The sequence below is a fragment of the Ascaphus truei genome, chromosome 5 (genome assembly GCF_040206685.1).
Source record: "Ascaphus truei isolate aAscTru1 chromosome 5, aAscTru1.hap1, whole genome shotgun sequence".
Taxonomy (NCBI): Eukaryota; Metazoa; Chordata; class Amphibia; order Anura; family Ascaphidae; genus Ascaphus; species Ascaphus truei.
The window spans coordinates 304,480,539-304,507,623 of record NC_134487.1 but is presented as its reverse complement, the minus strand read 5'-3'; the positions used below and the strand labels follow the sequence as shown (position 1 = coordinate 304,507,623).

Sequence of the window (27,085 nt, the reverse complement as noted above, 5' to 3'; positions counted from 1 at the left end):
ACTTGTATTTGCTATATATTATTATTACATATAGTTTACATAAATAAAAATGGATCATTTTTTCATCTGGAAAAATATCAGAATACAAATATATATTATAGGAAGTAAATAAAAATGATTGAGCAGTTCACAGTAAATTCACAATGCCAAAAGTAGCCACATTTTGGCTAGGAGTGAGCAGGTAATGCCAGCAGCACCTATTCCTAAACACAATTATAATGCTGTCTCCACAGGACAGAAAGGTGAAGACCATTCAAGAACACTTTCATAAAACTTTAGGGATTTTTCATGTTGCAGTAACTTTTCTTCCAGGAGGCTTCCTTTAAATCCTTGGTCCATATCTTGATCCAAATCATTGTACCTGCAAACAGAAGTGTCAGAAATATTAAAATGGGTGAAAATAAATGTATGACTATTTCTATCACTGATTAGGATTAGAGAGTGGTATACATTTATTTATTTGAGGTTCAGCGTTACATTTTTAATGTAATTTTTGACAATATAAATGCCTTTGTGGTATATGCAGTCTGGTGCATTTACAGTGTAATGTGCTTTGTAATGAGAAGTATATTAATAATTTCAGCTAAATAGCTGTGGAAATCAATTTGATGCAATGATATAAAAGTGCAAAATGACTGAAAATGAAACGAGCATACCGTGTTTTTCCTCTTCTACTCCTTAAAAGTACAATCCCCCCAAAAAGTGTGACCTATCCCGACAGTGAGATCACGTGGTGCCCTTTAAAGGAGGAATCCAAGCGGGTGATTTGTTTTTGCGCTTTTATTTTAAACATAGGATTGAAGAAGGGGGTCTCCTGAGCTGAAGCAGGGAGTCTTTGGAACCTAACCCCATTCATGTCAGTTTTGGGAACCCCTGTTTCCGGAGATACCGCCGTCAAGTATCTCTTGTTTTTAAAGCTCCCGTGTCACATGAGCCAATAGGAGCCGCACCGGATAACATCCCAGGTTCCTATTGGCTCACAGGACGCGGGAGCTTTGAAACTCCGCCATAATGTGACCCCGCTTGGATTGCCTCTTTAAAGCAGATAAACAACCTTACGTTTTTGTACTTAATTTTATTTTCCTTTTGTATCCAACAAAGGCCAAAGCCTGCAGTAAAGTGTCCACATGGCATCCTCTGCTGTTCATTCTAAGTGATTCCACCCCACCAGGAAGCACTGAGCTGTTTTCCGAGCTGGATTTAAAGAGACTTATCAGAGACCGGTTTTATACAGAGCTTCTCCGATAACGCTCAGTAGGGAGAGCTTAGTAGACGGTGTAGTATGGGGAAGGGTTATAATAGCAGTGTACGAATGCCACAAATAAGTATAATATGGTGATGGATGTAAAAAAAATAGACAATTATAAATTCATCTGAAGTAACATTTTTATATCTCCGCGTGTACATGTAATTTCACGTGAGATTTCTCTTGTGCAGAATTCCGCGGGGAATTCCATGAATAAACCAGACTATGCAGATGGTTCCTAAGCACTGTGTAAAAAATATGTCACACTGCGTTTTATTTACAGCGGGCAGAGTGTCGGTGATATGGAACCAGGTATTTTACAGACTTTACAAATAAAGCAAGAGGAACAAAGAAACAACACCCACTTAACTCCGATCCTTCCACTTACTTGTGTGAAAGTCTCCAGAACCCCAGGGTATTAAGCAGCATTAATGATGCCAAAAAGAAAAAAAATCTTTCCAAGTGGCCATCTGCTAAGAATCCCGGATACCAATCGCCTGAAAAAAAAAAAGAAGTGCAGATTTCATCCAGGGACTAGCGTTGTTCCCTAATTCACATCTGCCAGCTATCACCTACAGCGTGTGGCTCTTATATCACTGCCAGCAAACATATACAGTACATAGGTACGTACTGCAGTGCATGAAAAAAGACATATGTCCATCATGTTCAACCTGTGTTAAATTTATTCGACTGAGATACCCATCCTATATTTCTATATACAGTAATATTCATTCAGAGGACGGCAAAAAACAAAACAAAACATAGTAAATTATTTAATTCTCTGTGTGTATATATATATATATATATATATATATATATATATATATATAATATTACTCTGAGACAGAGTTATTTTAAAACAATAAGAAGTGTCATTCAAAAACCTTATCTTAAAAATGTGGAAAGATTGCAGCGGGGAGGTGGAAGTTGCAATTCTGCCTGTATCGGATATTCTTATTGTTTGTTCAACTGGGAAATAAGGTAAACACATCAACAATAAGCTAGTATTTAAACATCAGCAGCACGAGTCAAGGTAAAGACCTTAAACACACAGAAAAACAGAAAATGCTCTGAAAAAGCATGTCGGCTTGGAGGCCATAACAATATATTTCACCACTGAAAAGCCTTTTGTGTATTATAATGTGTCTTTAATCTGAGTTGGAGTAGGGTTATCGATGCATCTACATTTTGCAAACGAACTCTCCTTGAAGTAAAAAGGGTAAATGGCGACTTTCAAAAGTTTTTAACAGCTTCCCTGAAACACACAACGTGTTATGCAACGTTCTGCGTGTTTTGTGTAGTTTTTAGACCAGGATGTGTCAGTTGTTTGGGTTCTTACCTTGTGATGCTAAGAAAACAGCTTCAACCAGAAACGCTCCCATGAAGCAGCCAACCGCATTGAAAAGGGTCAGAAAGTGCATTGAGATCCCTCGAACCGGACTTGGTGCGAGTCTGAATGTTATAACTGAACCTGCAGACATATGTTTTAAGGGAACAGTGTTAGAAACCGCCATACGGTCAGGAGCACTCAACTCCCGTCCTCAAGCCCCCCACCAACAGGTCGGGTTTTCAGGATATCCCTGCTTCACCACAGGTGGCTAAATCAGAGGCCAGTCTTCGACTGAGCCTCTGATTGAGCCGCCTGTGCTGAAGCTGGGCTATCCTCAAAACCTGTCCTGTTGTGTGTGCTTGAGCACTGGAGTTGGGTACCCCACTGTAAGTCATAAGATGCTCATTTGAATGATATTGTATGTCTTTATTTATATAGCGCCAAAAGTGTACTCAGTGCTTCAAACACATAATGTCCTGTTATATACTGCTTGTCAGGCAAAGTCAAGGAGAAGCTAGAGGAAGAGGTACATTGCACCCCAAATTGTATATTTTTATTTCGGAACTCATAATTGTAACGTGTCTCCACGTGTTATACCGAATGTGAACTTACAAAGGTGAAACCGAACCCCTGAAACATAGTTTGCCTCAGAAACACATATCTAACCTTTCAAGCTTAAAAGCAGTCTGTGACATGAGGCCCGAGCAAACTAGTAAATGACTGTAATAGCGAATACTGTATCTTGCTGTGGGTGCGGATCTCAATATTGGCATAAAGCACCCCATTTGGCATGAATTCTTTGACATTAAGATTGCCACAGCATAAGTGAATGCGATTTGAAGACCATTGCTCTCCTCTTATTACTGCCATTTCTCCCTATAAGCACTGCCCATCCATAGGTGTATGATCATATAGTATATAAGTAATGGACAATGCTGCAATGAAACTTTGAAGCAAATGCAAAAATAAATACATATTTCGTTAAAACGTTTGACTCGTATTGCTTCCAAATGTTTCTTACAGTTAGGTGCAGAATATTATCTTGTGTTAGCCGCCTCTGCTTGACATTGTGCTCATATGTAGCTTGTGTTTAGTGTACGGGTACAGCCCACAAAATTGATATCTTCTTTCAAACCAAGGCCACAGAACAGCAGAAGTACGTATAGGCCGACGCAAGCCACAAGCCATGAAAATGCTACTGGTTTTCAACCTCTCCACTTGCAATGAGAATTTGGGGTATTTCAGCACAGTGGAAGCTTTCCATTTTACTTGGAGCAGTCATGCAAAGTACATAGGACACTTGGTGATTCCTGGTAATGTCCACATGGAACCATCATCTCGGAGATAACACCGTGAATTTCTACGTATGGCCACATTTCTCGTTTTTGTGTGCGTCAAAACCAGCACAAACAAAACAAACTATTTTAGGAACCCGGGTGAGTGAGGGGGTTAAACAAAAGTCATCTATTTTGTGGGGATTGCTGCTTTAAGAACAAGATTTCATTTAGTAAGAAACTAAAATAATAATAAGCCAAAAACGCTTAAAACTACCACGGGGCAAGTGGCAACAGAGGGGTTAACATAGGTCGTCACTTTTCTCTTGTATGCTTTATTAATAATACATCCCAAGTTTAAGGAATAAAATGGGATTGTGCAGGTTATCTGGGTGGCATAGTGTCTTGGCTACATGGGCATATTTGGTGCAGTTTGTTATATGGGTATATTTGGTGCAGTTTGTTATATGGGTATATTTGGTGCAGTTGGTTATATGGGTATATTTGGTGCAGTTTGTTATATGGGTATATTTGGTGCAGTTGGTTATATGGGTATATTTGGTGCAGTTGGTTATATGGGTATATTTGGTGCAGTTTGTTATATGGGTATATTTGGTGCAGTTGTTATATGGGCATATTTGGTGCAGTTGGTTATATGGGCATATTTGGTGCAGTTGGTTATATGGGCATATTTGGTGCAGTTGGTTATATGGGCATATTTGGTGCAGTTGGTTATATGGGTATATTTGGTGCAGTTGGTTATATGGGTATATTTGGTGCAGTTGGTTATATGGGTATATTTGGTGCAGTTTGTTATATGGGTATATTTGGTGCAGTTGGTTATATGGGCATATTTGGTGCAGTTGGTTATATGGGCATATTTGGTGCAGTTGGTTATATGGGCATATTTGGTGCAGTTGGTTATATGGGCATATTTGGTGCAGTTGGTTACATGGGCATATTTGGTGCAATTGGTTATATGGGCATATTTGGATCCCTCTCTGAACCATGCCAATGAATCCAACACTCGTGAATGAACAGAGTATAGGATTTTCAGAGCACATCACCTTAGAGTTACATACAAAACATACATACATGTTTCTGATTGTGCATACAATGAGCGGGTTAAAGAACTCTTACAAGAAGGCGCCACCATGGCTTCTGCCATTCCGAGCAGAACGTACTGCGGTGCTAGTTGGAAACAAGGCATGGACGAAACCAGAATCACTTTTCCAGAAAGAGTCTGTTCCACCATGGGGAACTCCTTCCTGCGGATTTCATAGAAGCCAGCTACCAGCAAAGACAGAGCAGCGCAGAGGTGGCCAGAAACTAAACAGGAAACATGGTTATATATCAGTGGACACACAATAATATTCATTTAAAATCATATCTCACATTGTTGTTTCAGATTATTTTTCATTAAAAAAAAGAAGATAAAAGGGTTTGGCTATTCAGTGGTATAAACTGTGAATAAAGTGCGTTCGGATTTGATTGAGATGTTCACGTCTACGGAGGTGGCTGAATTGAAGACGCAGGGCACTGCGGATTTGAACAAAGCTAATTTATTGCCAGTGGATTTATTGTCACTGGCAATAAATTAGCTTTGTTCAAATCCTCAGTGCCCTGCGTCTTCAATTCATCCATATTAATGGGAATACACAGATCCCTGGACCAGGACACCGGTATGTGTATCATTGTTTAATATATTCATTGTGTGCAGCATTTCCCATTTATATTGTCACATCTACAGATAAACGTATCAATAAAGAAATGACTGCAGAGTATCTTCAGACACAAAAGCTTGAAGATTTGGGCCTTTTCAATGTGCTGGGAGGAGGCTTGTTCTCTGTGTCAGAGAAGCTTCTGAGCTCCTTCATTTGAAAGGAGCTAAGAGACCTCCCAACATGAAGAAGCGGCTTCACGGCATATTGAATAAGGGCCATCCACTGGTCTATGTATGCAATTCTTTTGGCTCCGTGCTGCAGTGCTGTGAAGCCATCTTCCCCGTGCTGGAGGAAATTTCCGCTCCGTTCAAATCTTCTCCAGAGTAATGGATTGGGTACATAGTAACTGTTACATAGTTACTGTGCTATAGTAAATGTTACTTAGTAATTGTTACTTAGTAACTGTGCTATAGTAAATGTTACATAGTAACTGCTATAGTAAATGTTACATAGTAACTGTTTCATAGTTACTGTGCTATAGTAAATGTTACATAGTAATTGTTACTTAGTAACTGTGCTATAGTAAATGTTACATAGTAACTGCTACAGTAAATGTTACATAGTAACTGCTATAGTAAATGTTACATAGTAACTATTACATAGTTACTGTGCTGTAGTAACTATTACATAGTAACTGTTCTATAGTAACTGTGCTATCTCACTGAATCACACACGTAAAGCAATAATGCAATAACTCCCACAGTGCAGTGCGGGTAACCGCATGTCTTTCTAAGGCTGAAAGGAGAAAGTATTCGGTTATTTAGGTTGCTAATGGATGCATAATAGTTATATTAGTTGCACTGTCCCAAGAGAAAACTGTTTTATTAGATGGTTGATGCACTTTTTATGTTCCCGGATATAAATACATATAGAAGTGCATGAACCGGGCTATCGGTAATGTACAATATCTGTCTTAGATGTGATGCGCTGGGTAAGATTTGCTATGTTCTAACCCAGTGTTTTGTTCTGTAAAGCAGCACTGCATATCTTTTCATCTTCGCTTGTGTTAGTTTAATGTCTTTAGTCCCTCTAGGGAGATTTTTAATTTCCATATTATTGTTATTTAAGAACCAGGATAATTAATACCTGCTGTGTATCTCACTTCTGTTTTTTTTGTGCGACTCAGAAACAATATTAATTAGGTTAACTGTAGTCAGATTACACGTTTCTGTTTCAGTCATAACGGCTGAATGCCATGGGGTGTTAAATTCAATTAATGCTACTAGAAGAAGAAATATTAATTATAATATAAACATTTATTTTGCAAAGAAAAAGACCACATTATGTAAAGAAATAATGCACTGTATTTAGAAAATTGGTTTGAATGCCGGACGCAGTGCATATTTTTTCCAGGGTGGCTGAAAATTATTTATTAATTGATGACCCTAATTGGCCTTGACAAATACGTAATATGGACAGGTTTACTAAACGAGGCTGTGTCTTATATTACCTTAATGGTATTTAGTAAAGTATGATTGACTTGAGTAGAACTTTCCGTGCAGCAGTGCAGTGCCAGCAAAAATATATATATATATATATATATATATATATATATATATACATATATATATATATATATATATATATATATATATATATATATATATATATATATATATATATATATAGACCTATATATGTAGACCTGTCTAAAACATGTGAATGTGCTCACAAGGGATGTTTGTATTTGATATATATATATATATATATATATATATATATATATATATATATATAATATATATATTTGTATTTGATATTATATATATATATATATATATATAGCAAATAAAAAGATTACTTGTGAGCACATTCACATGTTTTAGACAGGTCTGCAACCCTGCCTTTCACCATTATCATCTAGCATACAGTGCTCCCACTACAGCAAGGGATTCTGGGTTGCAGACCTGTCTAAGACATGTGAATGTGCTCACAAGTAATCTTTTTATTTGCTATATACTATAAGGTGGAAGGTTTTCAGTCACCTCTTCACCCACCATAACCTAAATAATATGTATGTATATGGGCTTCATGTGTATGGATATTCCAGGCAAAAGGTGATACATTGTGTGCTCATTTGCATGTCATTTCACAGAATCCCTTTCTGCAGTGGGAGCACTGTATGCTAGGTGATAATGGTGAAAGGCAGGGTTGCAGACCTGTCTAAGACATGTGAATGTGCTCACAAGTGATATTCTTTATTGGCTGTATGCTTACGGTGGAGGTTTTTTGTTGCCTTTTTCACCCACCATAACTTAAAATGTAATTTTATATATATATAATATATATATATATATAGCTTTATTAAATAGGTGCCTAAAACTCAGACACGAATAAATATTAAGGTATGCTATGCTTATTGCTTAGCACAGCGATTCTCAACTCCAGTCCTCAAAACCCCCAACAAGTCAGGTTTTCAGGATATCCCTGGTTCAGCTCAATCTGTTCCTGCTTCAGCACAGATGACTCAATCGGTGGCTCAGTTTAAGACTGCACCACCTATGCTGAACCTGGGATATCCTATCCTGTCGGACTGGAGAAGGTCAACGATGGCTTAGCACATTTGGGTAAATCTGGGTCTAACTGCCCAAATCTAAGATGTTTGTGGCCTCCAATTTGGATACCTGTTACAATCACACACGTCCTTCTGCATGCGGTGCAAAGGCTTTCCAAGGTAAATCTTCACTCACCCCAAAAATGTGAAGACCCACTATTCATACAAACTACTAAAATCCTCTCTGGTGTACAGACGTTACATCCTGAAAGCAGGTGTATGAGAAGTGTCGTGATGGAGGAACTGCTCGGTGACACGGAGTGTGAATCGTGGGAGCCTGGTTCTAATCCCAGTGTCCGCTCCGTGGGGCCTGGGGCATGTCACTGTATCTCCCTGTGCCTCAGGCTCCCAGAACATAGATTGTAAGCTCTATGGGGCAGGGACCTGTGCCAGCAAAATTCTACATAAAAGTTGCGTGGAATTGTCACTAATTATGTTGGCCCAGTAGTAGAGGTCACAAACTGCTTTGCATCCACAGATTACATGAAGGTGTTTGTTCTGGGATTGACTTTCTGCGGCCATTCCCTTTATCACAGTTTTCTGCAGTAACTCATATGAATGTTCATTTAAATGTAAATGTTTATTAGATCACACCTGTCGCTGGTCGCATTAATTATGGCTGTTGCCAAATGTGCCAGCGTCTAACAAATCCGGTAGAATAACTTACTTATTGAAGCACATGGGGACAGCCCGTAGCCTATTCTGGTAAAGAGGTATGTGTTGATACACTCCACGCCAGGAGCAATGATTAAGACGGGGATTATTGTTATCATTTTCATTGCAGCAATTGGAAGAAGGAACCCATTGAAACTCAAGTTGGAATTCATGGATTGAATGAAATATCCCGATGGAATCTGCAATTGAAAACATAAATATATATATATACACATGTACAAGTAAATTGCAGTGCTACACACAGCATTAGAATAACACAGTATTACTATCCCTCCCCCCTAATGTTAGCCCCAGCTAGCTTTGCTACAGTGTGTCGTGAATACAAGCAGGAGGAGCAAAGGCTCTATCCTGAAACCAGCTGAGCTACCTTAGGCTGGGATTGTGGCGCCGGCGTCACTGCGTGCGCGCACGGCAAGCACTGCGCTGCATTGTGTAATGGGAGCTACCCCTCTGCCTGCGCAACTGCCGGCAAAGGAGCGCGTTGAAGCGGCAGCGTTCTCGGCATACAAGAAAACCTGTGTTTTCAGGCGGCTGCCGCGGGACGTGTGCGCACGTGAGCTGGTTCAGCCAATGAGGGCGAACCAGCTTCGTGACGCGTCCGCCAGGCCCTGCCACGCCCCCGCAACACGTCTACAATCTCCTGCAGCCAAGTTCACAAATCGCTGTGATAGCGAAGATGAATATAGTTGATATTATTATTTTTTACACGAATCACAAACGACTCTTTTTGGGAGTAGGAGGAAACGGCAGAGTTTCTGCACTTTGCATTCTAGAGACGTTTGCTATTGAAAACAGAACATGTATATTCTCCTTTTCAAAACGACGGTATGTATGATGAGGCCCAGAGTTTGTATATCTTCTGAACTCATTGGAGCTTATTCGTTAACATGAGATTGTTAATGGCTTTCTCTTGTACGTTTTTCATTCTTTCTGTAGCCCCCTTTCCCCAAAGGAAAACCACGGGCGACTACGCATGCTGCTGTACCTGGACGCTCACAGGAGGCCTGAGCCTCCGCTTCTGGGAGCCTGGGGTGAGCTCTATCTCTCCGTGCAGCGCCTCCACCTATGTTCTATGCCCAGGACATACGTGAGAACGAGAGGTAACTCCCAATGTATTACTTCCTGGTAAAACATTTTATAAATAAATATGAGGGATCCCAGTGTGGGCGGGATGACTCCTCATTGGACACCATACAACCAGTAATAAAAATATCACACACTATATATATATATATATATATATATATACAGTGTTCGACAAACCTATACATTTGCACGCTACGGGAGAGTGGATTTAACATCGTGGCGAGCTCCTATTGGCCCAAGCAGCACACGTGTGGTACTAGGTGGCGAGTAGATTTTTTTGTTAGGCGAGTAGATTTTTTGGTGATTTGTCGACCACTGTATATATATATATATATATATATATATATATATAGGTAACAGAGCAGATGGCACACAAATACAGATGAGGACAGTCCCATATGAATGAATACAATCAAAGGCTCCTTACCAGGCAGACCAGAGAATCCAGGGAATCCAAAGCAGGCACAGCAAGGAAGAGACAGCACACTTGTTAGCAAAAAGAATTGTATTAGTGAAGCAGGCACAAAACACCAACGTTTCGGTCCTAAAAACAGGACCTTTATAGCACTCCCTTGATAAAGGTCCTGTTTTTAGGATTCCCTGGATTCTCTGGTCTGCCTGGTAAGGAGCCTTTGATTATATATATATATATATATATATATATATATATATATATATATATATATATATATATGTGTGTGTGTGTGTGTGTGTGTGTATATATATATATATATATATATATATATATATATATATATATATAGAAAAAAAGAGAAGAGAGAGCGCACGCCCCATAGCGTAAAAAAGTACATTTATTGATGGGACAGGAAAGGGAGGGGGAAGAATATCACTCACAAGGGTTAGTAAAATATAGGCATATGTGAACATTTATCACCGCCAACCAGATGTCTCTGCACTACCTGTGCTGAAGCAGGGATATCCTGAAAACCTGACCTGTTGTTGGCTCTTGAGGACTGGAGTTGGCTACACCTGATATAGGTAGTTAATAAATAGTCCTGAGCTAAATAAATTATACAAATTATTTTAATTTGCCATTGAATTTTCTATGGTCTATTGAGGTCTTCCTGACCTCAATAACGCAATATATTTAACCATTAGGGGCTGATTCTGTAAAGTCCACGAAGCTATCAACTGAAATCTCCCATTCAAGTGAATTATTATCTTCAGCCTGATTATAGAACCAGCCCCTAAGTTCCTACTAACTTGTCGCCCTTAGAAACCACAAGGGAATTAAGAAATATGTAAAATCAAAAGTTCAAGCTAAAGCAAAGACAGGAGGCGCTGGTTACGCACGGAGGCGCTGGTTACGCACGGAGGCGCTGGTTACGCACGGCGGCGCTGGTTACGCACGGAGGCGCTGGTTACGCACGGAGGCGCCGGTTACGCACGGAGGCGCCGGTTACGCACGGAGGCGCCGGTTACGCACGGAGGCGCCGGTTACGCACGGAGGCGCTGGTTACGCACGGAGGCGCTGGTTACGCACCTGTGTGATGCAGGTTCTATAAAGAAACTGGAAAGTAAAGAATGGGAAGAGCCTGACGAGAGCCTTCACGTTCTCTACGTGGGCCTCACTGTACCAACCACCGTTATTTTCTTTGGCACGGTCGAGCCAGGTGGTGACACGTCCTCCGAGGTGACGATAATGAATGCAACACATTCTTACTGCATTTGTAATCACACCGAAAGTTATAAGCAGAGAGCGTCCTGCAAAACAGAAATCAGTATGTCAGGATAGGAGCAGGCACCGTTTTCTGAGAGGTCTCAAGTGGCTAAATTAGTGCAATCAATTACCACATTCTACTCAAAATTGAAACGTATAATACTAGGAAAGATGGGCCGGATTCGTGGGTTTACAATCTTTATTTCTAAATTCGTTCGGACGTTTGAGTCGAACATCACAAGGAATTTTCTAACCTGAGCGAAATTCGAATCAAAACACGATTTATTTTCCAATTTTTTTTCAATAAACTTGCAAAATGTTGGAGTTTGTGAGCAAAACGCATGCACACTTTCCCTGTCATTTCTCCCCGGGCACTGCATTTCATGTATGCAAAGAAAAGAAAATATACAGGTTTTATGGAAATTGTAGATAATTCCTGTATTCAAATAAATAGAGGAGATCATAGCAAATTTCCGACAACTTTACGTAATTGTTACTTCATAGTAAAGGGCCGAGCACACTGCCCCATTCTACTGGCACAATTGTTATAATACAGATCAGTGACCGAGCTCAAACAGCTGTCTCTGGCAGCTGCGCCGCTGCAACATATCTCCGACGCTGCAACATATTCTGCATCTCCGCCGCTGCAACATATATTTAAACAGCAATAAATATGCAAAATTATTTGCTAACATAATTGGAAGCAATGGTGGCATCCGGGGGAGGGAACACGTAATATTCAGCGCCGGTGACCCCCCGGGTCCTGAGATAATTACCGGTGAATGTGCAGGTGCTCGTCACGGAGGAAACAGTATGGCTACCTGTGTCGATCGCTTGGAATCCGCAACTGATATTATTGCTGCTGCTTCTTATTATCTCGTGGATGCCTCGTGATTTGGGGACCGTAGTGAGCCCCTGGAGGGAACTTTCGACCTGGTGTCTACACTGGCAAGAATCCCCGGGGATGGAAACCGCTACACGCTTAGCACCCGCTTTCAATCATATAACAAACAAAACAACTTTCCCATGTGCTTTTAATACTTTAATATTTTAGGCAAAAGCTTGAGGGAATCCATGTAATAAAGTGTATAGGAAGCTAAAAGTGGCTTTTCCATGGGGTGTGCATTTACATATATCAGTACCGGGATCCGTATCTCTGAATCTCAAAGCAGTGATCCTCCCCAGAAGCCTATAGGGGTTTAACTCATATACTGTTAGTATCCCGCTCCTGGGCTTGTCCTTCTCTTTAAAAAAAAGATGTGATTTTTAGTGTTAAAAATAATAATTTTCTTAATCTATAGTATCCATGGCGACCTTTAGACTGCAGTACACAAACAAAGGAATAACCCCTGCTCAGCCTGGGTACGCGATATCTGGAGGGGTGCATCTAGGGGTGAAATACATTGGCAAAACATAAGAAAAAATAATCCCTAATATATTGCGCTCTTCCTCACTATGTATTGTCGCTCTAGTTGTAAACGTGGTGGTTCACTGGGAAAAGATGGAGCGCTTGTAAAGGCAAAACTGCATCCACACTGATACAAATATATTATATTTTTAATTAAACACATGAAAAGTATTTAAAACCTAATAAGCGTTTGCAACCTGAGCTGATATGAGAAGTATATGTAACGGGTTTCCCCCCCCCCCAATCGCAGATTGTGCTGTGGGAGCGGAGAAACGTGCAACGTTACCATATGTGTGTGGTGCGGTACCTGTCGGTTCACAGGAGGGCTGAGCTTCCGCTAAGGGAAACTGGGGCAATACAATGCTATGGACAACAACTTACTCGGTACAGCGCCTCCACCTGCGATGGCTCCCACTATAGGGGGAGTGGTTCCTCGCAGGACAATACACAATAACCACATACTACAGATTGGATAATAACTAATGCCTTTACTAACATGCACAGAGAACGGGTAACATCAACACATAGCAACAGGTATCCCTCGCTAAGGGCAACCTGACTACGGCGTCTCGCAGGACGCTAACGCTAACGTTAACGTGCACCACGGCGGGTGCCCACACTTTATGCGTCACGGCGGACGCTAACACCTTAAGCGCCACGGCGGACACTAACACCATATGCGTCACGGCGGACGCTAACCTTATGCGTCACGGCGGATGCTCAACTTCCAAAGAGTGATCCCACCCTGTGTCCAGTAACCCCAGCCCAATGTCTCGCACTCTCAAGTGATAAACCAATGTGTGTGTGTGACTGCGCAGCCACTATGTCTGGTGATAGGCCTTGTTGGTGCACGTGCGTTTGTGGGTTACCTGCCCGGGCTCCAGCCACGGGTGCTGCTATACCACTGGGGTTGGATCCGCCGGGATATCCTCCTACGCGTGGGGTGAATTCCGGCGTGGATAATATCACCGCAGCTCCGCTCCGTCGGTACCTTGGCGAGGATCTGTCTGCTGCCAGCAGGCCGCAGTCACTGCGGGAAACACAGCGTCCGCTGGATCCCTAACTAGCGAATAGCTAATGGGGCAGTGTCCCTAACCTAGGGCCTGTCCCTACAACACTCAACTAGTGTGACTCAGGGCTATCTGGGGCCTAGGGGAATTACTGGCCTAGTGCAGAGAGTCACTGACTCCTGCACCCTACCTCCTTCCCCTAGCTGCTCCAGTCACCAGCTGCTGTGTGCAAAAACCCCGCGAAATGTATCCATTCCCTGCAAGCAGGGAGCTCCTGCAGCCCTATTGGCTCCCTGGCGTCACATGGGGTTCCCTAAGGCTCATGGGATCTGTAGTCCCTGGCCAATACCTTCCCTGGTAGGCTAGGGCTTCGCGGGCTTACCTCTGCGCATGCACGAGCTGACTGGCGTTCTCCCGCACCTGCTCTAACTGCGCATGCGCGAGCTGTCTTTCAATGGTGGCGCCCTGCTCCACGGACCGCTGAAACCCCAGCAACGCGATCGCATCCCCGGCAACCGGCCCGCTCGCGTCCCCGGCAACCGGCCCGCTCGCGTCCCCGGCAACCGGCCGCAACTACAAACAACGCGCGGCTCGCGTATCAGAAGGAGGGGGTGAGTGCGCAAGGGGGGACCTGGCTACATATAAATGTCCCCTCAATATGACACGAGGGACTTTAGTAACAAATACAATACTGTAATTGGCAGTATAATGGATTATCTGAATGATAATCCTAATTCCATGATATACCACTGTAAGTGACTATACAGTTATACAGTGAATCAGTAAGTGCTTATATACAAAGTGAATAAGTGCTGTGGGGATACGCCCTGTAGATCTAAATGGCAATTCTATTGCTATACCGCAGCCCCTTCACAACACAATAAAAACTGCAAAGAAACAAAGAAAGGCTGCAGGTTTCATGTGAATAAAGTGACAGCGATATCACTATTGGTGGACACTGCACAGCCAATTAAGTAATGAACTAATAGTGTTAGTCTGTATGCAGTAGCTACCAGATTGAATCACAGTCTAAACAACGTAGCCACGTTAGTGTTAAACACGGCTCTGGGGAGAGCGACCGAGACTCGTACAGCTGAGTGCTGAGTGCAACCTAACAGGGTAAATACAATTCCCCCAAACTATGTGACAAGTGACAGTAGCAAATATCCCCGGTCTGATGTGTTACATCCGTAACGGAGGTACAAGAGTAGCCAATGCTTGCAATACTCAAATGCCACTGCATATTAATACTTATGTTACCCTGTCTCAAGTAACAGTAGGTAACAGACAGAGCCCCTCCTAGTGATACTCCATATGGATACTAGCCTAGCTGCTAGCGGTTGCCTCGTGGGCCCACAACTTTGTTAGCGAGCTCTGTTGCAAAGGTCTCTACAGTATACGTCATACAGCTCACTAGCATCGTACCGCAACCTGCGTTCAGTCGCTATAGACCTGATGACGGTAACGTCATCACTAACCGACGCGCGTTTCGTTCAGGCACGAACAACGAGAGCGATATTACATAGTGTGGCAGAGGGCATTATATTAGGGGTTCTTTTTTCTTATGTTTTTCCGATCTTTAGACTGCACTGGGCACAGAGAAGAGCTCCATGTCCTCCTCTCGCACACAAAACATTTCAAGTGCTTATATCTCCTGAACGGAGCCTCAGAGGTTAAAAATAAAAACAGTGTTGGATAAGGCAGGAAGATATATCTGAATGTAAGTAAATATAACTATATATGTATAGATACATAAAAATAAAAAATATATAGCAATCACCAGAGACTGCTGTTTAACCACTGTATGACATGAATAAGCAGGCTTGTAAACCTGTGAAAGACGCAAAAACATTCTTTGGAATTGTATCTTTGCTCCACAAGCATTGAAATTCTGGCAAAAAAAGTAACCAAAAAAAGAGAAAGAATTGAGACTTTTCTGTTATGAAGAGTACAGTAAATAGCCAACAAACAAAAAGTCACTTTCTGTGTCATATACATTACTAATCATGTCTTTCATATAGCACATTTTTCCTTCTTACTAAATATTTATTATAGGCTGTGAAAAAACATATTACAACATGCATTTGCCAACTGTGAGCCTAAAAGCATGTGAAACAAAGCATAAAGCATAATTGCCTTTTAATCCTTGAGCTGCCTGCATTATCACAGGTTTTTGGGGAATAACTCCCGCTGGCAGGAGTCCTGCCGTGAGAGAAAGTCTAATTATCATCTAACAAGCTGTTTATGACTCGAACCAAGACAAAACAGGGACTGCAGCCACCAAATGAGGGTCTCGCCATCATTTAGATTTCAATCACTCCCTCTCTGGATCATTATGTAAGAGTTCCCTTTTAGTTGTAAGCAGTTCCACGCGTGGCCGGCTCAGGGTGCCCTGTTCCTGCGGCAGGGTTAATCTGCACTTTACTCGTTTCTGTTCCCAGAGTGTGATTACTGCTGCTCGGAAAGCAGTAACTTCATTAGGACAAGCCCGTGTGTGAGGGCCGGGCTGCGGAGTACATGGTGTCACTGTTACAATGGCAATACTGTACGTGCTGCTACTGTTTGGAGGACAAACAATTTAAGCGGACACGTACGCAATAGTGTGGACATTAACCATGTGGCATTGACCAGTGGCTAGAGGGGCGGGCAACTGCAGTCCTCAAGGGCCACCAACAGATCAGGTCTTCAGGATGTCCCTGCTTCAGCACAGGGTATGCAGTCTTTGACTTAACCACTGATTAAGCCACCTGTGCTGAAGCGGGGATATCCTGAAAAACTGACCAGTTGTGGGGGGGAGGTGGTCTTGAGTACTGGAGTCCCCCCCCCATCCAGCACTTTGCTTGTTTGGGAAACTTGGGACGACTTCTCTGCATTTGTTTCACGAGGAATCTCCGCCCCTTGGAGTGGCCACATTCAGTGTTGTCCCCAGAACAGGGCACAGGGCAGCCCGGGGACTAAGTAGATTGATTTCCTGTGAGTACGTTTAATTCTATGTCAGGCTGAATGTGAGTTGGTTGACTCCACATACAAAGCGATACAACCTGGGAAGCTGGAGTTACTAAAGACTGGATGACCAGTTAGAAGCAGACGGAAGCTTATCCTCCAGCAAACCTGATCTACGCGGTGCGAAAATTCATTGATAACTCACAATAAAAAAAAAAAAGTGATTTTATGCATTGATTACAGCAACCTGTAAGATCCAATATGAATTTACCAGTCAATTCTTTGCTATTAGCATTGTTAGATTTGTCTTGGGAAGCCAATAAGATTCTTTACAAAAGCATGTTTTCTGGCTGGCTACTTTTGCACAATGAAATGTGAATAACAGGAGCTAGGTGAAATCCTTTTAATTAGGAATGTACCTATTGTTTACAGCGCTGGGTGGTGAATTAATGTAGGGGTTGAAAACATATAGAGACACTTTACTGTAAAAGTTTATTTGAAACCGATACATACTGTACCAGTGTTTCCATCCGTTCCCTCTGTACGTCTTACCTTTCTTCGGTTGGTATATGAGTTCATTGCGCACCATGTGGATTGTCACTAACGCCATCACCACTGACATGAATGGAATCAGGAATCCCAGGTTCTTTGCCACAGATTGCTGGATGTAAGCAATGCCCACAAACACCACCAAGGAATTCAGGTTCACCAGCCAATAAAACCTACAGCAAACAATGAGGGATTCATTACATGCACAATATAGAGAGAGGCGTATTGTCTTTAACACAAGCAAATGACGAGGGTCCCCGAAGGATGGAGTTCCGGAAGTTTCCCTTCAGTTTACAAACACGTGATGGTTTTGCATAGAGAATGGTTAACCCTTTCACTGCTCTCATGACCTCCCGGCTGGCATGCCAGGGGTCTTTGTAATGCACCGCGTGGGTCGGGGACGTAACGCTCCTTTTCTAGGGGGAGGCTGCGCTCTCCGCTCCGGCCCCGCGGTGAAAGCGTTTCCGCTTCCGCTCGCACCACTGTGAGGACGGTCGCGAGCACGTGAACGCTATCAGCGCAGGGAAGGTGAGCCGGTCCTCTTACATGGCACGGCAGGGGATTTCATAGATAAATCTCCTAAAAACCTCTACACTAGGGGTAGCCAACGCCGTCCTCAAGGGCCACCAACAGGTCAAGTTTTCAGGATATCCCTGCTTTAGCACACGTGGCTCAATCAGTGGCTCAGTTGAAGTGCTGAAGCAGTGAGCTACTGATTGAGCCACCTGTGCTGAAGCAGGGATATCCTGAAAACCTGACCTGTTGGTAACCCTTGAGGACTGAAATTGGCCGCCCCTGCTCTACACAGTGACCTGTGAAGCCAACCTTCTTGTGCTGGAGAAGAGGGGAACGTCACAGTACTGTATATGGAATAGGTACTGTATAGGGGCTTCCTCGCATTGCCATGTAATCCCTGCACCTTAAAGCAGCATTTCATTCAAATTCCTGTATGTGTTTTATTTAATAAATCACTTGCGTGGTATTAGATAATACTGATTGCATTTCCCCTCGCACTCGTCTTTATAACCGTTTTAATGGATTTCCATGTACTAGGCTTCCTTAGGATGCTATAGAAGCCATTTAGGAATCCATTCAACTCCCTCTCTTGCGATGCTGCAGACTAACAGTACTTCAGAATTAGGTGATAGTGCAGAGTAACGGAGTACTTCAGTATTAGGTGATAATGCAGAGTAACGGAGTACTTCAGTATTAGGTGATAGTGCAGAGTAACTGAGTACTTCAGAATTAGGTGATAGTGCAGAGTAACAGTACTTCCGAATTAGGTGATAGTGCAGAGTAACTGAGTACTTCAGAATTAGGTGATAGTGCAGAGTAACTGAGTACTTCAGTATTAAGTGATAGTGCAGAGTAACGGAGTACTTCAGTATTAGGTGATAGTGCAGAGTAACGGAGTACTTCAGTATTAGGTGATAGTGCAGAGTAACGGAGTACTTCAGTATTAAGTGATAGTGCAGAGTAACGGAGTACTTCAGTATTAGGTGATAGTGCAGAGTAACGGAGTACTTCAGTATTAGGTGATAGTGCAGAGTAACGGAGTACTTCAGTATTAAGTGATAGTGCAGAGTAACGGAGTACTTCAGTATTAAGTGATAGTGCAGAGTAACGAAGTACTTCAGTATTAGGTGATAGTGCAGAGTAACGGAGTACTTCAGTATTAGGTGATAGTGCAGAGTAACGGAGTACTTCAGTATTAAGTGATAGTGCAGAGTAACGGAGTACTTCAGTATTAAGTGATAGTGCAGAGTAACGGAGTACTTCAGTATTAGGTGATAGTGCAGAGTAACGGAGTACTTCAGTATTAGGTGATAATGCAGAGTAACGGAGTACTTCAGTATTAGGTGATAGTGCAGAGTAACTGAGTACTTCAGTATTAGGTGATAGCGCAGAGTAACTGAGTACTTCAGTATCAGGTGGTACCTTTTTTTATTTGGACTAATAATTGATATTATGACAAGCTTTCCAGAGTTCTCCTCTCTGTTTAGAAATTGTCAGGCACTTTGGGTGTCCTAGGATGCAGGATCTGTGCTGATCGATCACGGGAGAACTGAACGATCGGCACCTTACATTTATTTATAAAATGTGTTACCAGGAAGTAATACAGTGAAAGTTACCTCTCGTTTTCACCTATGTCCTGGGCACATGGCTACAAATACAGAGGTATATTAAGTGAGCAGGGTTATACATTATATACAAGACATTGCATGCACAGTTAGAGATACAGTAATATATATAACAGTTACAGACCAGATTAAAATGCGAGCCAGCTTTAGTTTTGAAAGAACGGAGACTGGTGGCGGCTGTGAGAGTCTCCGGGAGACTGCTCCTGTTGTGAGGTATAATAGGAATGTGACGGATACATAATGTAAGGAGCTGCTGCATTTATTTTATATATTTAATGCTGACTTAAATAATAAAAACATTAACTAGGGTTATAATGAACATTCTGTAAATATCTTAAAGCGACGTTAGATTAGATTATAACCACACTTTTTAAGAAACATTTTAGAAAAATCAAATCTGAAAGACCCAAACCTGAGCATCAATATTATAGTGATATTTAGGGGTGAATTCTATATGCACCGAAGCAGCCGTTCCGGCCCTGTTCGGAAGAGAATCCTCACTGAATAAACGAGGCTTTTCTCTGGCTGCTTTGGAGCATATAGAATTCACCCTTCAGTAGCGATAAAGTAATCAACGTTTGTTGTTTTATTTCTAGGGAAGAGTTTTAAGGAGCAATCCAAAACAAAAGCAAAAAACCCTCTCAATATTTCTTTATATGGCATTGCAGCAGGGGGTCTCCGGAGCGGAACCCCGTTAATTTCAGCTCCGGGGTCCCCCTGATTCCAGAGATACTTACTTCCAAAGTAGGTGCCGGTAGCTGTTCGGGCTCAGCAAGCCGGGCTTTAAAGTTTAAAGCTCCCACCACATGGGCCAATAGGAAGCCGCCGCACCGATGACATCACGGCGCAGTGTGATCCCTGGCAGCCAAGGAGAGCGGCGACCGGCACCTAATGTACAGATAAGTATCTCCGGAAGCAGGGGGTCCCCCGAGCTGAAATTAATGGGGTCCAGCTCCAGAGACCCCCGGCTATTTAAAACATTTGCAAAAAAAATGGCAAAAAACACACCAACTTGGATTGCCCCTTATTATTATTATTATTATTATTATTATTATTATTATTATTATTATTACGTATTCCACATTACAATGGGATGGAAGGAGAACAAAAAAATAGCAACACTAACAAAGCTGGTGCAAGGAGCTTACACTTAGAACGCTGCACACTGGTCATTAAAGAAACATTCTATACCAGTTATGTGGATTTTTGCATTTGTAAAAACATTGCCTGTATCATTGAAACGGATCTATATTCCTAAAGTATGGATTATATTGAGGGCGCACAACCTGGGGGGCACAAGGTTTTCTGGGGGCGGGGGCACGGTGCTTACAGAGGCCCCGTACGCTTCCCCAAAGCCTTTAAATGAAATGCCGCGAACCGTGCACAAGACCTCTGTATATTCCCTTCGCTTTTCTCCGGCGCCATGGCAACACCGCGTCAAATGATGACATGGGGTCACATGCTGCTGTGTTGCCAAAGCAACGTGACGTCACATGTCGCCGTGACGTCAGAACGCTGGAGACAAGGTAAGGAGGGGGAGGGAGCGCGAGCAGGTGGGAAGAGCAGGCAGGGGGACGCAGAGGAAAACGTTTGTGCATCCCAGGGTTATATAACAGTGTTCTGCATCTGGAACATGTGGTATGGAAACACTACAGTACCTTTATTCTAGTTTAACGAGTTCAGGCCGAGCCATGTGTAGGAGTAAACAGTTTTTTTTTTTTTCAATTAACCTTGGAAGGATTTTGTGAGAATCTCATTTATTTTATTGTATTAAATCATGAAAGTCTCTTTATGTAATTCCCTTTAGATTTTAAAAAGAGTTACTTCTAAAACGATTCCTGCATTCATTATTTAATAATTGTTTTATGTAATTAACAGCAGGGCAGAAAGTTATACACTGATGGCTGCCCAGACAATTGGCTTTTGTTATTGAACTAGAAATATATTCATATTTCAAAAATACGCTTTAATGCAAAAAAAATAATGAAGTCATATCCTAATTTGTGTAATTCCGTAAAAGAATAACCTAATTAACACAATAATAGAACACTTATTTCCCGCTAGCAATTAATTGAAACTATTAAAAGAGTTACAGTAGGTCAATTCTAATGGTTGCTTTAAACAATGCCACAAGAACTAAAACATTATAATCCTTATTTCTGACTCGGTGCCGATTTTAATTAAAGAGTTTGGAAAGGCTGACGATTAGGACCTTTATGAACATCTCTGCGTTACTGGCACATGAAACCCAAACAATTTGTCTTTACTGATCTACTAACCAGTTGAAAAATGACGTCAGCTCCTTTTGCCTGTAACCTTGAAGACGATAGGCACTTAACGGGCACACGATGGCCCTGATTCCCCCGGTTCCCAGAGAAGCCAGCAGTAACCCAATATAGAAAAGTAGGGTCTGTTCCCTCTTGGCAAGAGTGTGAGCAATATGGTGTGTGTCTATATAAAAATCTTCAAAAGGAAAGGCGACAACCGGCAGCATTGCAGTTCCTGAGGGAAGTACAAAGAAGGAGAAATCATGTTACAAATATTGCATAAAAAGACATTTAGACTTTAAAGGGGTTTTCCTTGTAAGCATAAGAGGAGGGGAGTTATTTTTACTAGACTATTACAACATCACTAATTGTATCTCTCCATATTCCCTCTACCAGGGAAATGTCCTGATCAGAGGGATTGCATCATCCTGTCCCACCTTGACTACTGCAACCTTCTCCTACAGTACTTGGTATTTCCCTTGCCTGCTGTCCCAACTCCAATCCATCCAAAATAATACTGCCAGACTTATCTACCTCAGTCACCGCTCCACTTCTGCTGCTGTACTGTGCAAATCCCAAAACTGGCTTCCCAGATCCTCTAGAAGTCCATTTAAAACCCAAGTTCTGACTTACAAAGCTCTCAATGACACAGTCTCACCTTACATCTCAGCCCTCATAACCAAATACATCCCTCTACGTTCTGCCCACGACATCCGCCTCTCCCCCTGCCTTCTTACCTCCTCTCACTCCTGCCTACAAGACTTCTCCCACGCTGCCCCCTCTCTCTGGAATTCCCCACCATCAGTCTCTCCCCCAACACTGCGCACCATCAGACTCTCCCCCAGCATCGCGCACCATCAGACTCTCCCCCAGCACCGCGCACCATCAGACTCTCCCCCAACTCTGCGCACCATCAGACTCTCCCCCAGCACCGCGCACCATCAGACTCTCCCCCAGCACTGCGCACCATCAGGCCACCCTTCTTTTTCTTCTTTTCTACGTTCTTCTCTTTCCTTTGTTAAGCTCATGAGAGACGCACACGGAAGCGGCTGCTTCCCTAACACAACCGGAAATAGGAAGACAGACCACACTTATTCAAAAACAGTGTTATAGCAACTATTTTATTTCAGTAATGATGACGACTGTTAATGCCCTTTGTTGTATGGACAAGTGACACTGTTAAAACATCACATGTATTCCAAGACTATATATTTGTTATGTCTCTCTAAAACAATAAAAAAAAAAAATTGAAAAAAAAAAAACTCCCTGAAAACTCACCTTTTCATGGAAGCCAACTCGCCTTACCCCTAACATCCATCTCGCCCCCTCCAGCACTATTGGGACAAACTGTGTATCTGGACCAATCTCCACACTAACACCCCCATACATCCTCTCCCCCAAATCTTAATGGGATCAGCTGTGAGTCTGGACCATACTCCGTGCCACAACGAGCAGCCACTTTACCTTTTGTTTCAACATTGCCCCTTATTCCCTTTAGATTGTAAGCTCTCAGGATCAGGGCGCTCATTACTAGAGATGGGAGTTTTTTTTTGGCGGATTTGGATCGTCCGGTTCCTTTGATCCTCGAATTTCTGCCGATCAGTCTCAAAAATGGTGATTCGCCTTTTGAAGATATATTTTTTACACCGTCAATCCATCCGCGGATTCCGCGATCCGCTGACGGATTTTAAGAATCCAATCCGCAGATTCAGCCATCCAGACGCAGATCGCCAAATCCTCGGACTGGATTCTTAAAATCAGTCAGCGGATTGTATCCAATGGCGATTAATCAGTGCGGATTGAAGCTGTAACAATCCATCGGCAGATTTTACACCGCGGGAACGGATTTTGAATGGCAAACTCGGAAAATTCCAGGAAAGGGATTTGGATCGGTTCCCCCGTCTCTAGCCAGTACCTCCTGTATGTTTGTGCATGCGCGTCCTCACTTGTTATGTCATTTATATCCATGTGTCCTGCACTGCACAATATGCTGGCGCCTTGCAAATAAATGATAATAAGTCATTGTGGCAGTTTCTGCACAATCACGGATTTTGCGCAAAAAATTCTAACCAGCTCCATATTTATAAGAGACAAGGAATCATATAAAGAATAACTGAAGTTTTTAGTTTGATAAATCCGGCCCAATTCTTTTACCTTGCTTTTGCCCCAGTGTTGCCTCTGGAACATGCTAGTAATATGCCCCACAAAGGGGCCCATGCATCAAGCATTGGTATCGGGGATCGCACCCGATCTGCCCTTTAACTCCTATTGACTTGAATGCGGAAACCCGTTCCACACCCGATGCCCATACCCCAAAGTGCCTTAGGGGGTCAATTCTAAATGTATTTTAGCAGAATAAATATATATATTCTTTTGGCTAGTGTTGACGATGTATACAAAAAATACACAGGTCATGAGTCAATTATACTAAACGGCGCACGGTTTTGAGCCAGGATGGTGATATATAAAAATCCATGCAGCCGTTGTGATAAATCGAAATGACCGTAAAAGATTGCTGAATGGGGTAGACAGATAAGGCACAGTCCCCAGAATGGGTATCAAGATATGCACAAATATGAATATCCAGAAATAATCCCACAAAAATCCCATCCCTACTAATATAGTTTGTGTTATTTCTTGAATAATAGACGTGACTTAATATCCATTTGAGCAGAATACAGACTTCTGGAAGACTAAAGATAAATAATATTAACTTTATTTCATGTAGCGCTTTTCTCCCAATGGGACACGAAGCGCGTCACAATGACAGCATAGTGCGCGGTATGCAGCACATAGGATTTTTACAGTCCCATTCCTGCACAGATGAGCTTACAATCAATTTTTGAAGCCAGAGGCACAGGGAGATAAAGTGACTTGTCCAAGGTCACAAGGAGCTGGTGCTGGGAGTTGAACCAGGCTCCCCCATCCCTCCTCACGTCCCCGGATTCACACTCAGGTCATTGTTTTCACTCTTTACTCACTGAGCCATATTATTGTTAGATCTTTACAATAGTTGTCAACTAATTATTGCAGTTAGCTGTATAGAAAATCTGTTTTGCCAGAAATATCTTTAAATAGACATTATTCAAAATAACACTCCACAGTTTGCAACTATAATCGGTTTATTTTTGGAATATGAGTGGTCCCCATAGCTGAGTTCTTGTTAACATGGGAGAAAAACTCTTAAATATAGCACATCTAGATACCTAAAAGATGTCTTCTTCATACATAACAGCAGGATACCTAACAGATGTCTTCTTCATACATAACATCCGGACACCTAACAGAAGTATTCTTCATACATAACATCAGGACACCTAACAGAAGTCTTCTTCATACATAACATCCGGACACCTAACAGAAGTCTTCTTCATACATAACATCAGGACACCTAACAGAAGCCTTCTTCATACATAACATCAGGACACCTAATAGATGTCTTCTTCATACATAACATCCGGACACCTAACAGAATCCTTCTTCATACATAACATCAGGACACCTAACAGAAGTCTTCTTCATACATAACATCAGGACACCTAACAGAATCCTTCTTCATACATAACATCAGGACACCTAACAGAAGTCTTCTTCATACCTAACATCAGGACACCTAACAGAAGTCTTCTTCATACATAACATCAGACCAACATTAAGAAGAGAACAAAGCAACAGATTTTTTCCATTTAAATGACTCTTTTCTGGTTAGTGGTGCGAATAGTAATTTACCATTTTAAAGTGTGTGTCATCTTCTCAACATCAGAAAAACTAAACACATACCTACAAAATGCAGCAATGTACAGATATATACCACTTTGGTTCTTCCCATGTAGAATTCAGCAAACCAGCCCACCAGCACAGGCATTAATGTAGATGTACCGACGAAAGACAAATTCACAATAGCAGCCTGGTAGTTCTGATAACCAAGTTTGATTGTGCAAAACAGGATCATATTGCAGACTGTGCCGAAGAAGGTGAATCTCTCACAGAGCTCGACCAGCAGCAGGCAGATCCCTACTTGTAGTTTTTTCCTGGAGTGGGATCCAGATGACGTTGGATGTGTGTCTTCCCTGAAATATTTTGTACTTTCTCTTTCAACAGACTGGTCCAAAAGTTGCTGTGTTGGAAAGTATTTTAGGTCCATCCCAGGCATTTTAAATGTCCTCAAGCAGTAGCATTGTATCTGTGAGCATTTCACTTGTGATTGTGTTGCCTTTTCCAATGCAGTTATCAAGGCATGAGAATTCCTGCCATGAATTCCACACATCACTGATACTATTTCCCACCGCAAGTCACACATCGGTGCGGCTGAAATAGATTTTTGTTCAAAGTATTTAAGACATAACAGTATTCAGTCTTAAGTAACCTAAATACAACTCGTGTGTTTAATTAGTTGGGCTAACAAAATAGAGCAATCATTTGCAGACACATTTAGAAATATATCTAGAAGTTGTAGTAAATTAAAATAAGTACGTGTGAAACCTTTTTAATGTTGGTTTTATAAGCCAAGATATGTTTAAAAGCATTTAATATTAACGACAGCCTCACTCTCAATAGCCCATCAGCATTAAATATAACACAAATTAGTCGTTTTCTAGGCCCAAGTTGTGGACTAGACACAAATGATGAAGAAAAGGTTACAATCATACACTTGGGTATTTTACCCGTACCTAAGCAGGCTGTTTGAAAGCAGCGGTCTCTGATCAAAATGTAACCGTGTTCCTCTTTAACTTAGTAGTCAAAACTGCTCCAGACCATTCTTACCACCAAGAGCTCCAGTGTCATGTGAGCAGAACATCATACGTCAGCAATAGGCATCACGCTGTGCAATGCTGTTGGCAAAAGTGTGCAGACTTGTGGATGTATTGTATTGTATGTCTTTATTTATATAGCGCCATTAATGTACATAGCGCTTCACAGTAGTAATACACGTGGTAATCAAATAAATAACAGATAATATAAATAACAGATCATGGGAGTAAGTGCTACAGGCATAAAAGTAACATTTCGGAAGAGGAGTCCCTGCCCCGAGGAGCTTACAGTCTAATTGGTAGGTAGGGAGAACGTACAGAGACAGTAGGAGGGAGATCTGGTAAGTGCCTCTGCAGGGGGCCAAGCTTTATGTATCATGTGTTCAGAATATCCACAGTGCTATTCATATGCTTCTTTAAGCAAATGTGTCTTAAAGGTGGATGTC

The 27,085-nt window shown here is 42.0% G+C and overlaps 1 protein-coding gene across 1 annotated transcript; it reads right to left on the bottom strand.

Annotated features, from left to right (window-relative positions):
• On the bottom strand, nt 1-26,175 carry SLC15A5 (solute carrier family 15 member 5). Its single transcript, XM_075603007.1, has 9 exons — nt 25,669-26,175; nt 21,901-22,123; nt 17,484-17,653; nt 11,394-11,614; nt 8,796-8,982; nt 4,991-5,179; nt 2,586-2,717; nt 1,635-1,743; nt 1-361 (listed from the first exon to the last, which is right to left on the bottom strand). Exons 1-9 carry the CDS (start codon nt 26,153-26,155, stop codon nt 214-216), a joined length of 1,866 nt encoding a protein of 621 aa, XP_075459122.1. The 5' UTR covers nt 26,156-26,175; the 3' UTR covers nt 1-213.
• Between the last annotated feature and the right edge of the window lie 910 nt (nt 26,176-27,085).